The 14949-nt window shown below is 53.6% G+C and overlaps 1 protein-coding gene across 2 annotated transcripts in view; it reads right to left on the bottom strand.

The window, feature by feature from the left end:
* Positions 1–14949, bottom strand: part of SMG6 (SMG6 nonsense mediated mRNA decay factor) — a 103935-nt gene that overhangs the window by 40609 nt on the left and 48377 nt on the right. For both annotated transcript variants that reach the window (XM_079324819.1, XM_079324820.1), the window contains exons 11-13: positions 12857–12973; positions 12174–12342; positions 3964–4165 (exon numbers count right to left, since the gene is read on the bottom strand). In XM_079324819.1, the coding sequence (XP_079180945.1) occupies positions 3964–4165; positions 12174–12342; positions 12857–12973 (488 nt within the window). The remainder of the gene's footprint in view (positions 1–3963; positions 4166–12173; positions 12343–12856; positions 12974–14949) is intronic.

Here is a 14949-nt window from a genome sequence, read left to right as displayed (position 1 = left end):
GCTGCAGCCACGGGCCTGGGGGATGCACACACTGAGCCCATGAAGAGCTTGCAGGGATGTGGATAATCCACGCCTGCAGAGAGGAGAACCTCTCTGCTCTGCTCCACATCAGGGATATCTGCAGCCCTCTTCCAGCTTTGCCATGAGCTCCATGGGGTCACTGCAGAGCAGGATGCTCCCGAGACAACAGCATCCAGCAAGAGCTGAGGAATCCAGGACGTGCCCCAGGTTCCCAGGGCTGCACCCATGCACCATCACCAGGACTCTCTTTAACCTCAACGTGACCCAAGTGGTTTCCATCACCAGCACCATGACTCCACAGTTGCCACCTTCCCCCTTCCCCACCTTAACTCAGCCATGCTGCTGCTCCCTGCCCTTGCCTCGAGTACAGGGCTGGGTGAGGGAGGTCCTGGCAGTGTCTCCTTGGGCTGCAGAGGCTGCAGACACAGCTGACAGCTCAGGCACCAGGCTGCATAGTTTGCTGCTGACTGGTACGGTCGGTGGTGTTCCATCACACAAGCTGCAGTGGAGATGTGCCCAACACACACACCCAGGAAAACAACACCGAGCTCTGCTCACCCCAGAGCCAGCTTTTGTTGGTTACAGCTCCAATGACAGTGCAAGAGACGATGGGAAGCTCTAAGTGTCCCACTGGCTCCAGCAGGAATTCGAACGCGCGGTTTCATGGCAGCGAACGGAGTCAGAACGTTTTCACTCAAAATAAGAGCCAGGCCAAATGCTCAAAAACTTACTGAGAAACTCTGGCTGAATTCTGCACTCCATCTGCTAAATGGGACGTGGAGAACAAAAAGGAGTGGGAAGCACAGTGTTTGTCCTATATAGCTTACAAAACAACTCTTACTAGAGTAAAGAACCCAACAATTCCCTCCAGTTCTGCCTTTCAACAGATTATTTTCCTCTGAAATGTTATGAATTAATTAAGAAGCTAGAGGGTAATAGAATTTGGAGCATTAGCAAGCAAGGTGAGATATCCTTGTAGTAAAAGCCAACTGCCTCTTCCTAGCCATGCAAGTGGTAGAAAAGGGACCCAGAGTCACTCTGGCACACCAAAACCTACAAGATATTCACATTGTGCCATATAAAGAGCAGTACATTCTCATTGCCTCTCCAGCAAAGAATTTGGATTGAAAACTGGGCCAAGACTGAGTACACAACAAGATGAAATTGGGTGCAAAAAATAACTCCTGCTAAAAAGCAATGAAAAATCACTATGGGAAAAAAAATCAGTGCCAGAGAGAGTTGTTCTACTGCCATTGCCTGCTGGAGGTTCAGGGATACAGATCCCAAAATGGCACCATGCTCAGCACAGACATCCACCCTTCCACTGCAAACAGCTCGAGATTCATCCCATAGGCTCAGGATGGTTTGGGTTGGAATGGATCCTAAAGACCATCCAGTTCCAACTCCCAGGACAGCTTCTACTAGAGAAGGCTGCTCCAAGCCCTGTCCAACCTGGCCTTGAACTGATGAACTGCCAAGGAGTTGGACTCATCTGGTCTCTGCATGTTACAGGGAGGGCAAGAAGGAGATGGTGGAGTGGAGTTGGCACACAAATTTAAGTTGGGTTGGGGGATATTTTGCTAGAAAGTGCCTTTTTGTATCTTGCTTGCAGTCACTCCCATGTGGGTAGTGCCTCTCAGCCCTGGCTGGCTCTGCAGTGCCTTCTGCATCACCCCACTCCTGCAGAGTCCAGTAATTCCTTCATTAATGCTGAAGAGGGATAACATTTGTGGAACAGGGTAGTCACTTGACTGTACTGACGCAGCTGCCACTCCAGTCTCTTTCTAGAGCATTTCCAAACCACAGAAAATGGGGTAGGATCATCCAAGGAGGTCATTTTGCTTTCTATTCCAAGGTGTTTACCTCAACCCAAGCTGTACCTGAGAGTCACCCAGCCTGCTTTTAAAATCTCCAAGGCTGAAGAGTTCCTGCAGACTCACTAAGGAGGCTGCTCTCAAGTGCTGAACGACCCAAAGGTATGAAGCCTTTCCTGAAGTTTTGTCTAAATCTATTTTGCTGCAATTTCTGTCTGTTCCTTCCTGTCCTTTTCAGCATGGAGCTGGAGGACACCTTGTTCTCCTCTCTGCCTTTTCCCCGAATTTCCTTTAGGCTAAAAAAGCTCACCCAGGTCCTTCTTGGAAATCAGGCTTTTGAGCTCTCTTTTCTAATTCACTGTCCTCCCTTCCATCCTCTCAGGTGTCCTCTGCTCTCTGCACAGTGAACATGCACACCTGCTGTTTCACCTGTCTTGACCATCAATAAAAACACTGGTCAGAAAAAAATAAAGAGGTACAGGCACTGCCAGGCCTGGCTGTTTCCCTCTGGGATCAGTCCTGCTTTTTCAGCAGGACTGAGATAACACCATGCCTGATATTCCTGAATTCTTGGGTGGCTGGTGCTGAGCTGTGAGGGCACCAACCCCCACCTGTGGAGTTGTGCAGTTTCTTTACAAAGCACCAGAAACAAAGGGAGCTGAGACAGGGAGAATTCAACTTGATAGCTCAGGTGTAGCTGCAGGACAGAGACAAAAAGATGAGTGCAAGTGCTTGGCAGGGCAGGTAGATGGCACTCCACATAAACTGGTGTGTGGTTAGAGGAGGCAGAGTCCAGGGAATACCAACCCCCTCCCAACAAGTTACAGGACACCAGAGTTGCTCAGCCATCTCACCTGCCTGCTGGGGGCTCTGGTTTGTGGCTGTTGGGAAAAGAATTTCTGTATAGGGACACTTGGATTGTCCCCAGCAGAACCCCCCTGGGGCCACCACAGACACTGGGCAAACCTTAGGGCAGCAATGGCAACTGCATGCTTCTTATTTTAACTGTCAAATAAAGCCTTGAAAGTTCATGTTTCCACAGACACTTCCTGGACTAGGCTGGTTCCCCAAACTGAGAGGGCTCCTGGTTTTACTGGGAACCTGTGCTCCTGTGCTGCAGGCAGTGCTGTGAGCACAGGTTGAGGCAGACAGAGAACTGAAACAGAAATCTGCACCTTTGGATCCCTCTGTGAGAAAGGTCCTGAATTTCTCACCATCATTTCAGGACAATGTCATGAAGAAGAAGTGGCACAGGGAAAGGCACCTTGCCATTGTCACACGCAGGCTCTCCACAGAAACCTGCTCTGCATCCTCACTTCTCCTCCTGGAGCACCAAGCCCTCAGGGAGGGGACACTGCAGCTTCCCAGATGAGCCACGTTTTTGGAACTGCAGCTCTGCCTCGGAGCAGGAAACTGTTGAGAGCCACTCTCATCCTGCCATGCCTCCAAGGGCGTGCAAAACAAATGCCATTGTGCCTCCTCCATCCCCCACCAGGTTCAGACACACTCTCCAAGTGAAGCCCCCAGATCCCTCCTGGTCAGGTGGTGGCAGAGAGCAGGCCCAAAACCCCACATCAACAAGGGAACTGATTTCATTATTCTAAAAACAAACAGCCAAAGGAAAGTTCAGCCTAGAATGGGCTCCTAGAGCAAAGAAAGGAAAATAGAGAGCGGGCAGTGGGGAATGCTTCATATTCCTAAAAGCCTTTTGTACGTTAACACATGGTGTCTGCTTCTCTCTAGTCACCTATTTATCACTCTCCTCTTTAGAGAAGGAAAAAAGTCCTGGCTGCCTTCCTAAGGCAGAGTTTTGTGGCCGGGGGGAGGGGGAGGGTGCTTTAAGCATGATGCAAACCATTTGGAGTGCACCGAGAGCTCTGCCAACACAAGCTGCACTATTTAAACAAGTGAGGAAATGATCGTATATACAACATGCCAGCGAGCACACACACACCAGAGGAAGTCGAGAGGGGTTTTCATGACACAGAGCTGGATGTCAGCGGCTGAAAGGTCGATATTTTCCCTTAACACCCTTCTCAATGACTTAATCGTGTTCCGTTTGCACAGAAAACTTCCCAAGAATAAAAGTCTGGAGGAATCGAGGGGGGATGTTTGGCCTAGTGCTGACCTTGTCCGAGGTCCTCTCCACGTAGCAGGGCTCCTGGGGGGCGACCAGCAGGGGAACGAAGCCCGAGAGCAGCCGATCCTCTTCCAGGCTGAGCAGGGCAAGGTCGTCATCTGGGTCCTTGTACAAGGGCACCTCCGACTGATTCACTGTGGTCAGTATGTTACAGAAGTCAGCCAGCGTCGCCCACACATCTACTGAGACCCTGGGAGAACGAGGAGAGACGTGAGCAATTCAGGGCTGGAATGCGTTGGGAGTTGCCTGCACTGCTGCAGCGAATACCAGAGAGGTGAGGCGAGGCCAGCCCGGCACTGCTGCTGCCCTGCCCCCGGCACAGCTGTGCTGGCACCGACCCGACCCCGACCCCGACCCCGCCCCTCACCCACAGCACTGACCCCAGCACTGTCCCCCTGCACGGACACAGCTCCTGGGATGTCCTGCCCGGTGCTCTGCCCAGCCCAGGAGCACAGCAGGATTCCTCCAAATGCTTGTTACTCGATTTTAAAGCCTGCTGGAAGGACAGAGTGAACACCTGCATGGCTGTCGGGCTCTTGGAGGGCTCCAATGCCCAGCCCTGAGCATCCTCTCCTTCACACAGCTCTTATCTGCTGTGACCACCCGCTGCAGCCACGCTCTGCAGCTCACAGATTTTCACAATCAAACTCCAGCCATGGGGGGTTAAAGCTGTGTTTTGCTTTCCACTCTCAGGAGTGACTGCAAAGCTGCCTCTGCCATGTCTCACGTTCCCAGAGTGGCAGTGATGCCCAGGGTGCAAACATGGAGCCCTGGACTGCTTTTCATGCATGCCCATCACATATCCCCACGGCTGAGCACTACCCAGGGAGGGCCCAGCACCACAGAGAGAGCCAGTGGGGAGAAAGCAGGGAAACAAGCAGCAAGCATAGGGATACTACAGCTGACCAGGCTCCCTCACACTGCATTTCTCCCTCCTGTTTCTACAAACACTCAGATTGGGTTTTTTTCAGGATGTAAACTGGGATTTAAATAGGAAATAGGGGAAACTGGGGCTGATATGCTTCTGGTAGGCTGCTCCTCCAGCCCACACCTCTGGAGAACAGCACAGGGAATGCAGCATCCCCAGGGGTGCAGCAGTGACCGGTGTGGGCCGAGGCAGCCCAGGGCTGGAGGGAGGCCCCCTGCTCTTTGAACTGCTCCAGGTGGACAGAGTCTGCACTGGGTTATTTACGGGAATCAATGTACCAGGAAAGCACACTGAAATGAAACATCTTGTTTTCAAGAGCGTCCTGGGAGCCAGGCAGAATGAGGAGCCATTAATCAAAGCCCGGCACGTAATCAGCACACATGTAACGCAGAGTCGCCCACGTCCCCGAGCCAGCCCTAGCCCACGTCCTGCAGAGGAGGAGAGGTCCTTCAAAATCCTCTGGTCACAGACACCAGGAGCTGGGTTCATTCACAAAGCTCCATCGCTTGGCTCAGCCAGGTCTGGCTGTCAGAAATGTTTAAATATGGAAAAAAATAAACAGTTGCAACACGTTTTTCGGAGGGATCTGTCCGAGGCCCTTTGTGATGTAATGGGAAACGCTGCGTTTGTGCTACCAGCTGGAAAATAAACAGAGCTGCGAGGGTTAAAAGGAACTGAACTTTCCACGACCCCTATCTGCAAAAGAAGAAAATAATAAGAGGAATGATCCACTGCCCCACAGCCCTGATAGTTTATCCTCCGGCCCAGGCTGCAGAGACAAGCACCGGATGTGATAGGGCTGCTCTGGGCCACCTCCAAGGCGAGCTCTGCCCATGGGAGATGCACAGGGCTTGGGAGGCTCAGCCTCCCCCAGTGCCCTGCTGGCAACTGGGCCTGGCTGCCTGAGGCCAGTCACATAGCACTGGTGGGGCCCCATGGCCATGAGGGCTTGCTGGGATGAAGGAGGTGCAGAGGCATCAGCAGGGAGAGGAATGGGAAAAGTGCCCAAAACTGCTGGGGAATGAGAGCACTGGGGTGTTGAGGACAGGCAGGGATGCAGGGGATATTTCCAGGGGGCTGGGACAGCCAGGTGCATGGGGCTGTGATGGAGGAGAGCAGATTGCAGAGAGCTCACCCATATTCTCAAAAAACAGAGCTGCAAGCAAGGGATGATGATGACAATGAGGGGGAGAGGGAGGCAGAGGGCAATGGCAGGATGCTGGGCTGTACTGGGATTCACGGCATGGCCAGGGTGGTGGTGGGAAGGGTATCAGCACAGATCAAGTACAGGCAGCATCTCTTTCCACAGGGCTTGGCATCTAAAGTCAGAAAATGCCACAGGAACAGTCACTGAGCTGGCACTGCTAATGCCCTTGCAGGCACCCAGCCCAGCAGCTCCCTTTCCCCCCAGGCAGCACTGCCAGGCAGGGCACCCCTCAGCACCCCTGAGTGTGAGAGCTGCCCTTGTCACTTCATCCTTCACCTACAGCTTGACAGTGCCTTGCCACATCTCCCATTTGCCCTGGATGTGACAGATTCCCACCCTGGGCTCACTTCAGTCAAACCTCAGACTGTGCTGGCTCCCTGGGTAGCCAGTTCTCACTGCACTGCTACCCCAGCAGCACCCTGCAGAGCCTTCAGAAAGCCAGGAAAGATGTAGTGCTGGCATTTTTCCCTGGTTTTCTCCTGTGATGGCAGAGGCAGCACTGCAGAAATCAGTTCTGCTCATTTTCTGCCATCCCCTCGGGTGCAGCTCCTCCTCTGCAGCACATCTCCCATCACTGCCACCACAAAGATCATTCACCAGCTGCTACTGCTGGCAAAGCCAGCGAGGACAAACGGCTCCCACTGACACCTACAGTTCTGTGAATCTCCTGCTGGGACATGCACTTGCCCTGGAAGGTCACACACCACCTGTGAGCCCTGTCAGCCTCCTTCTCCCCACTGCTCTGCCCAGGAGCACCTCGGGGCCACCCCCAGGCATTCCTGGCTTTTGTCACCCCACGGCACAGCAATGCTGGAGCCTCTGTGCAGAGCCCAGGTGCCTGGGAGCTCTGTGCACTCCCAGTGCCACGGCTTCACCGTCCCTGTGTGGAGGGAGGCCCCCAGTTAGTGACACAGAGCCCAGGCACAGTTCCCAGGTACAGGGACGAGGCTCCCAGAGCTTTTAACCGAGGAAGCGAGAAGGGGGTGAGCGCGAGGTCTTTCCTCGGAACGGGGGTTCATTCGCTTCCCCACAGACACATTTACATTTGCTTATTCCACTAGGACAGGAAAAAAAAATAAGAGTTAATTTCTTTTTTATTGCCTCAGGATTCCAGGTTTAATGTAGCTGTCAGTGTGAGCGCAGCCCAGCTGCAACGCCGACGGACACGGCCCGGCCAGGCAGCGGCGAGAGCTGGACCACAGCCCCGGGGCCGAGGCTGGGGAGGGCTCCTGGCAGGGATGATGCCCACATGGGCATCACCACAAGGCAAAAGGCAGGCAGAGAAGCGTAGGGAGGGCAGAGATGCCAGGGTGAGCCTGATGCTCACCGAATCCCCGCGCGGGGCTCCGGCGTGAGCCGCCATCCTCACCGGGGGCCTGGTGATTAATATCAAGCACAATGACCCCATGTTACAAGCCTGCGGGGGCCTGTGGAGGTGGCCATTTCCTGTGTAATACCAGCTTGTTTAAACACTAACATCCAAGCTGCACAGCTGCAGCGAGCCCGGAAAGCGCGGCGCAGAAGAAGCCCTGCATTGTGTTCCCAGCCGCCGCCGCCGCGCACACGGCAAACGCCTCGAGCCGTGCTGCTGGCACTGCTGCCCACAGCATGAGGGGCTCTGCATCCTCCTCCTGCCTTGCCTCTCTCCTGGACCACGGGAAGCTGAACTAAAAGCAAGGAGCAAAAAAGGGTTGGTCGTGCTCTTCCCAAAATGCCTTTGCCAGCCTTGGTCTGGGCTCAGACAGAGCAGGATGAGGTGGTCACAGCCCTTCTGCATCAGTGATCTCTCCCACTCTGCCTGTACATGGTCCCTTTGGCCAGCCAGGCATCCATAAACTCATTCCTCTCCCAGGAACCCACCTTTGGAGCTGGAGGGACACTCTACCCAGGAGAGGTGCAGCCTCCTCCCAGCCAGCCTCTGCTTTGCCACAGCCCCTGTCTCTACAGAGACTTTTGGTTTCTCCTTTGTTTGACCTTATCTCCAATCTCAGCCAGGTTTACACTACTGAGACACCTCTGAACCCTGGCTTTGACGTCTCGATAGGGAAACTCTGGTTGCCAGTGTTACTGAGGATGGGATCTGCAAAAGGGATTTTCCATTTAGTCTCCAGCAAACTCCAGCAATGTCTTGGCACCCCTGTGCAAGACTCTGTCCATCCCTCCCAGTGGGAGCTGCCATCTCAGTGACACTTCTCTGTGAGAATGATGTGATGAGAGCGATCTGGCACATCTCTCTGGGAAGGTAAGCTCTAGAATGTGCTCACAGCTTTTGGATTTAATTTAATACTTGGTTTAAATTAACCATTTTTAAATGCTTGCAGACAGTCTCCACAAACTGAGAGGCCCTTGTCCCCGTGTGGAAGGAGCATGGATTTGCCAGGGTCAGCCCTGCAGCAGTGTCTGTCTAGCCAGTGGCTTCCCAATCAGTCCTTGTGCTTCATTTAGCAATGTATTAATTGTGGTAACAGAACAGAACAAGGAGCAACTCTGTCCAACCCTCTTCACCTTCTTCCCAGCACATGTCCCAAAATGGGATGGAGTCACTTATACAGCAGCCTCCTTGGAGATCCACCTTTTGATCCATCTGCTGCCACTATCCTTGCCTTAGGGGATCCACCCTGCTCCCTTTTTCCCTGAATCCCTGCTTTTACACCCCAATCTCTGCAATTCACTCCTGGGAACGTTTGGTCTGAAAGACACTTTTCCAACTGCCTTAAACAAACACCTGCAGAGAACTCAACACAAGGTGTGCCATGAAACATGAAGACAGAAATTAATTTTAAGATACAGAAGTGACAGCTGCTTGCTGCTAGAAGACCTGGCAACACCTGGCTCAGACACACAGTTCCCAAAGCAGAGATGTCCAAGGTTAAGTTTAGCTCTTATTCTGGAAAGACATGAGGAAAGAGTCATGGAAAGCTCACTGAGCACCTCTTCCAAAATAGGAAGGACACCTCTCACCTCTCAAATACACACAGAGAGTTAGTTAGGAAGTCCAACAACTGCAAACCTGTTCCAGGGCATCCCCTGAGCCATAATGACCATGCAGTATGGCCAGGAGCTGGAGGAGTGCACCAGACCAAGAAGGGTGGATTTGGGGAAAGATGGAACTTCTCACTTGGGTTGAATTCAAGACTGCTGAGCCCCCACGTGGGGAGAGGATGCCTGCCAGGAACCAGGGCTCATTCCCAAGCTCCCACCAAGAAAAAGGACCCTGAAGACACATCTCCTGAGCCTCTCACCCCACTCCACGGCGCCCACTCCCGCATGGCTCGCATCCATCTGCCGGCTCTCGGCAGCGCTCACCCCTCACACCTTTCCCTCCGCCCCTGTCCAAGGGGGAAAGCAGAGAGCTGAGGAATTTGGTGTGGGGTTGGTTTTGCTGTTTTTTTTTTTTTTATTGTAAGGACTCAAATCCAGCAGTGTGATAAATGCATCCGAGCTACAATTAGGAAGATATATAGCATCAGAACGAGAAGGTCTGGGCAGCGTGGTGAAACGCGGGCTCTCCAGAGCCCCAGCTATGTTTCCCATTATGTAACCCTGGTCATGGGCAGACAGCCAGACTCCAAATGAAAAAGAGACTCTGGCTTGGCACCGTTTCTATTTTCCTATCCTCATTCGGGGTCAGCGCAGTGTCATACAGCTGCAGAGAAAGCTCCGGGGATTAAACCTGGGAAAGACTCCAAGACCAGGACCCGGGTTCAAGTACCAGCTGAAAGCAATAAACCAACTGCCACAGCTGGGCTGAGTTTAGACGTTCTCAAAGTCCCCCAGCTCTCTCCCATATGAAGAAGGAGAGATTGCAAACATGGCAAGAGAGGTCTTGGGACACACAGCCCCGGCCCAAAGCTCTGGCTGAGTCCTGCCAAGCTGCCCTGCTGGCCACGAGCCCAGCCCAGCATTCTGGCTCTGGATGAGCTGCACTTTGATGAGAGCTCTGGGCTCTGAGTGGGCTTTCCAGGTGGGTATGAGGCCTGTTTTTGCCAGAATCTTTAGCACATTCATGGCATCTGCAGGGCGTTGCTGTGCTTCAGGGAATTTCTTCATCCTTTTTCTGTGCCCATGCCATCACAAGAGGCAAGGAAAGTGGTTTAAGATTATTCAGCTTGTCTGTGGGCACTGGTGGCATCTCACAGCACATCCCAGAGGCAGGAGCATGTGTGACCTGCCTCAGGCCCCTCACTCAGCTCTAGAACTTGGCATCTGCACTTGCTCCTCACGTGCTCTCTGCACTCCTGAGCTCACCCTGCCCATAAACCTTGGCTTACTCCACCACGCCTGCTGCTCTGACCCATGTTTTACTTCTAAACTTCTTTGAAGCTGTTCCTATCTAAACCCCTGGACTCGGTGGCTCTACCTGGTTCCTGAAGAGCCCCAGGGCAGCCAGCAGGCTTGTGTCAATAGAGAGCTGAAACACTAACCCAGTGCTCTCCTTTTCTTTTCCTATCCCCAGGGCAAATGTTGCAAATCCCAGGTCATGCCCAGAGCTGGTTCCCTGCTGTTCATCATACCTGCATCTCCATGGAAGTTCAACCACTGCTGTCCCAGAGCCCTGGACCACCAACACTCATCTATACAAGAGGTCTGGGCTAAGACAGATTCTCCATGTGAGCCAAAGAACACCAGGGTGGAGGAGCTTGGAGCTAAAACGGGGCAGGAGGGACAGGATGGGCACGGTGGGATAAGAGGGGCTGTTCAGCCACCCTCCACGGAGAGGCCAACCAAGACAGAGACACTCATTCCTCCACTGAACACATCAGGATCTTGTGGAGTAGAGCCCACAGCCTATACCCACCGCTTCCCCAAGAGCCCTGGGGTGGGCTGCCACCACCAGCAGCACCTCCTCCCACCCCAAGGGCGAGCAGAGCCCACACCTGCTCCATCACCCCGGGGGGACACAGCCTGTGCCCTGCAGGAGGGGGAGCAGCTCGTCCCAGGGCAGGAGCCGAGCTCTGGCTGCGTGAAGCCGATCAGAAATTCCATCCCCAGGCTGCCCGTGGCCAAGGGCCCGGCGGCTCCCGCGCGAGGGGAAGGGGGGATTGGTGCAGCCAGCCTCACGTGATGGATCCCAGTTTGAGTTCCTGCCCAAAGATGGGCAGCGGTTCACATGAGCAGGCAGCGGTCCCACACCGAGCAGCCGACAAACAGAAAACAGACTCCATCTCCACAAAATGAGGCCCAGAACTTCCTGTGTGAGATTTCCATTTCCTCAGCCAAATGAAAAAGAACTGGAGTAAGAGGCAATAAACCAGGAGAGCAGGACTGGACCTGACGCACGGAGCGGGGACCCATTAATGGTTAAGCCACTTTGCTGGATTACTCTTAATGCTCCTTCCCATCACCCTGGGTTCTGGCTCCTTTGGATTAACAATAAGACGTGATTTCAGGCTCTGGATCCGGAGGAGCGGAGGCAGATGGAAAATCCTGCGGGAAAGCAGCTACAGAGCATGCTCAGATGCTGCTTCGCATACTCCATACTTGGCCCCTCCGCTCAATTTTCTGTCCAAAAATATGCAAATTGCCTAGTCCGCATTATGGACTAATGGGCTGAAATCGGCCAGTTTAGAAAATTAACCCTTTTGTGTGTGGCAGGGTGGGGACAAGCAGTTTCTGAAGCAGAGGGGAGGTGGCTTTTGGAGCTCCAGGAACAGGCTGCTCCAGGGTTGGCCTGACTCAGTCAAAAGAAAGGTAACAAAACACACACACTGGAAATGGAGTTCCCTCTGGTCCAGAGGAAGGCCCTGCCTGTGCAGCTGGCTAAAGGAAGGGTATCCCAACAAAACCAGGTGCACATCCTAAGCAGAAAGTAAAAATCCACCTCCTAAGCCATCTTCTAACACATGGAAACAAAGGGCAGCCACCAGGCACCCTCCAGTCCCACTCACACATCAATGAAGAAGTCACTGTGTCACCAAGGGTGACAAATTCCCAACATTCCCTGGGCAGTGTGCATTGCCTGGATGCTCAGGTCATGGTGTCAGTGCCAGCAAAAGCATGAGGAAGGGGGAAGGGTGGCACGAGGAGCTCAGGGAGAGAGCAGAAACCAGAGGGTGCACGTACTGTTTGGGGAGCTCTAGAGACGTTGGAGGAGGATTCCAGGTGTCCGGGTGGCCAAGCATCCAGTCCGACCAGACCTTCACACTGGGGAGCAGCTCCTTCAGGTCCTGGGGCAAGGCAGAGACCTTGATGTCGTCCTCCTCATCCTCCTGCTCCATCTCTTGTGGCTGAACTGCAAATACACGATGTGAGATCTGAGGCAGCTCACCACAGCCAGGCTCAGGCAGAGACTGGGAAAGTATGACACAGATCCCAACATCTCAGCCTTGGACACACAAGGAACAGCCACAACCCACAGCAAGCACAAAGACAGATCTGTTCTCCCTACATGGACTGACCTGGAGGGCAACCCAGGCTGTTTGTGAGCCCTTTTATTGAGGGCAGGCCGTCACTACACCAATCACAGAGATAGGGTGCCCAGGTCCCAGTTTTAGGAAGTTTCCCAGCTGCTGGCAGAAAGCATGGCTTCAATCTATCCCCTTCTTCCAAACATTTCTGTCTGCACAAATCAGAAGATTTCCTGCAGCTGATCTAGTTATAACCTGGACAGAGATTGGGATACTGGAGGAGAATCCAAAGACCCCAATAGAGGGGAAGGGATGTAAAAACCAGCAGGGAATGAAGGCCTGACCCCCCACCAGGCTGCCTCATGGGTCCCTGCAGGGATCCTGCTGCTAAGCCCTTACCTGGCACACATTCCCTCAGCAGGTTGGTGCACCTCCTCACCAGGAGTGCAAACATGGAGAGCCCCAGGGCCGTGGCCTGTTCCTGGATGACGGAGCGGCAATCCTCAGAGAGGCACTCTAGGACACACAGAGAGGGTTTGGGTCAGATGTTACATCTGATTTCTCCTTCACAGCCTCCCTTTCTGCATCCCACAAGGAGCAGGGGTGAGCAATTCCCTAATTTACACCTGTCCCAGACATAATTGTTCCATGTGGGGAGGAAAAAGGTGGTGAGTAGCTGCTCTGGAGCAGGAAGAGGCTGCAGCCACCCTGCCCACACCATGCCAGGACCACGCTGGCACTCAGGGCTCCCAGCACAGAAGCTGCTGCTCAGAGCTGATGCCTTCCCCTGAGGAGGGGGATATGTTTAAGTGTTAAAAGGGTAATTAGCTGCATGTTTGATCTTTGTCCCTGCTGGAGTTTTAACCTCAGCAGCTGAGGAGGGGGCTCCTCCCATTAGTTTCGCAGTCACACAACAGCTTGTCAAGAGAGCTTAATTGGGACTGTTACTCAAGGAGATGCCACACGACCACAGCTCTTCCAAACAGAGCCGGCTCAGAGAGAGAGCAAACCCCCCAGCACATCTACACCCAGCCAGAAACCACTTCTGAGGCTGCTGAGAGCAGCAGGGAGCTGGCTCGAGGGAACTGCCTGGAGCCAGGCGTGGGTTAGGCTGGGGAGGCCAGGACTGCCATGGGACATGCCAGCCTGCCCCAGAGCTCCCAGAAGGGGTTTAAGCCTTAAGGGCAGCCTCTGCCCTCCCAACTCCCTCTAGTCCCCATTCACATCCTCCCAGGATGTGGGGGAGTGGCTGGCTGGGGAGAACCCACACATTTACTGGGTTCCCACCCATCAGTGCCTTTGCCCTGTGCAGGATGCTCCTCGCTGGCTCACTGCAGGATCAGAGGTCTCACTCTGAGAGCAGCTGCCCCAAGCCAGGCAGAGGATTTTTACAAACTCACAGGTACTGACTCTGAGTGGGTGAGTAAAGCCCCAGGGCTGAGACAGGAAGGGAGAGCCCCCAGAGCCCCCCAGCTCCCAGGCACCTCTGCTGGAGACATCAGCACCAGCTGCATGTCAGCACGGAGGTGTTGGGAGCTGAACTGCCCAGATGTGGCAGAGAGGGATTTTGAGAAAACAGCAAGAGGATTAGAGCAAGACACTGAGACCACATTTAAGCCAGGTGCTAGCAAAACACCTGAGGTGCACAGAATAAACAGTTTTAAGAACAGATCATTTCAGAGGAGTGGGGTGGGAGGTTAAAAACGTCCAAAAAAAGACAAGAACGCACCAAGAAAACACAGGAAAAACAAGGAACATCTGAAGGCTGGATTGACAGTTCTTACAGCTGTCAGTGAGTTCAGCACCAGTGTGGAGGGTACCCCAGGGTGGCACCAAAGGCACCTGGCAGCTGAATGAGGGTGCTTTGCTCCTGGAGCCAGGGTTGAGCCAGTGCCGCAGAGCAATGGTAGGAAGTGCTGTACTGCAGGGGCTGTCAGCTTTTGGAGGAAACATAAAACTAAAGATGTGACCACTCTGGGACAGTAAATCTCTTTCATGAAGCCTTTCCCACAATTAAGAGTGTTAGTCCCAGAGCTCTGGCCACAGTCCAGTTGAAGAAATTACAGTTGTCTTCCCCGCGCTCCCTCCTCCTGCACTCGGGTGAGATGCTGCACTGTCTTCACTTCTTGTCTCTAATGGACACACAACAAGACCACAGTGGTCCAGCTGCCACACCTGAGTCTGGCAAGTCCCCAGGGTGGTGAAAACCTCTGGGCATTTCAGCATGGATCCCCATACTTTGAGCAGGCAGCCCTGGGAATCCAGGCACTGCGCTCAAGCCAGACTCACAGTGACCCCCAAATTGAGCTGGTGCAAAAGCTGCATCCTGACCCCCTCCAAAACAGGGACAGCTTAAAGGTGTTTGTGATGGCGAAGGTGACAAACATCCCACGTGTTTCAGGGTGTGTTTCAGAGACTGGCTCCAAAGTGCTCTGTGGTGGCTGTGGCCAGGCTTGGTTCCAGCCCTTCCCACTGCCACTAGCAGCTCTTGC

Source organism: Erithacus rubecula, assembly GCF_903797595.1.
Source record: "Erithacus rubecula genome assembly, chromosome: 22".
Classification (NCBI taxonomy): domain Eukaryota; kingdom Metazoa; phylum Chordata; class Aves; order Passeriformes; family Muscicapidae; genus Erithacus; species Erithacus rubecula.
The sequence above is the reverse complement of the archived record's forward strand: the minus strand, read 5'-3'. Positions and strand labels throughout refer to the sequence as shown.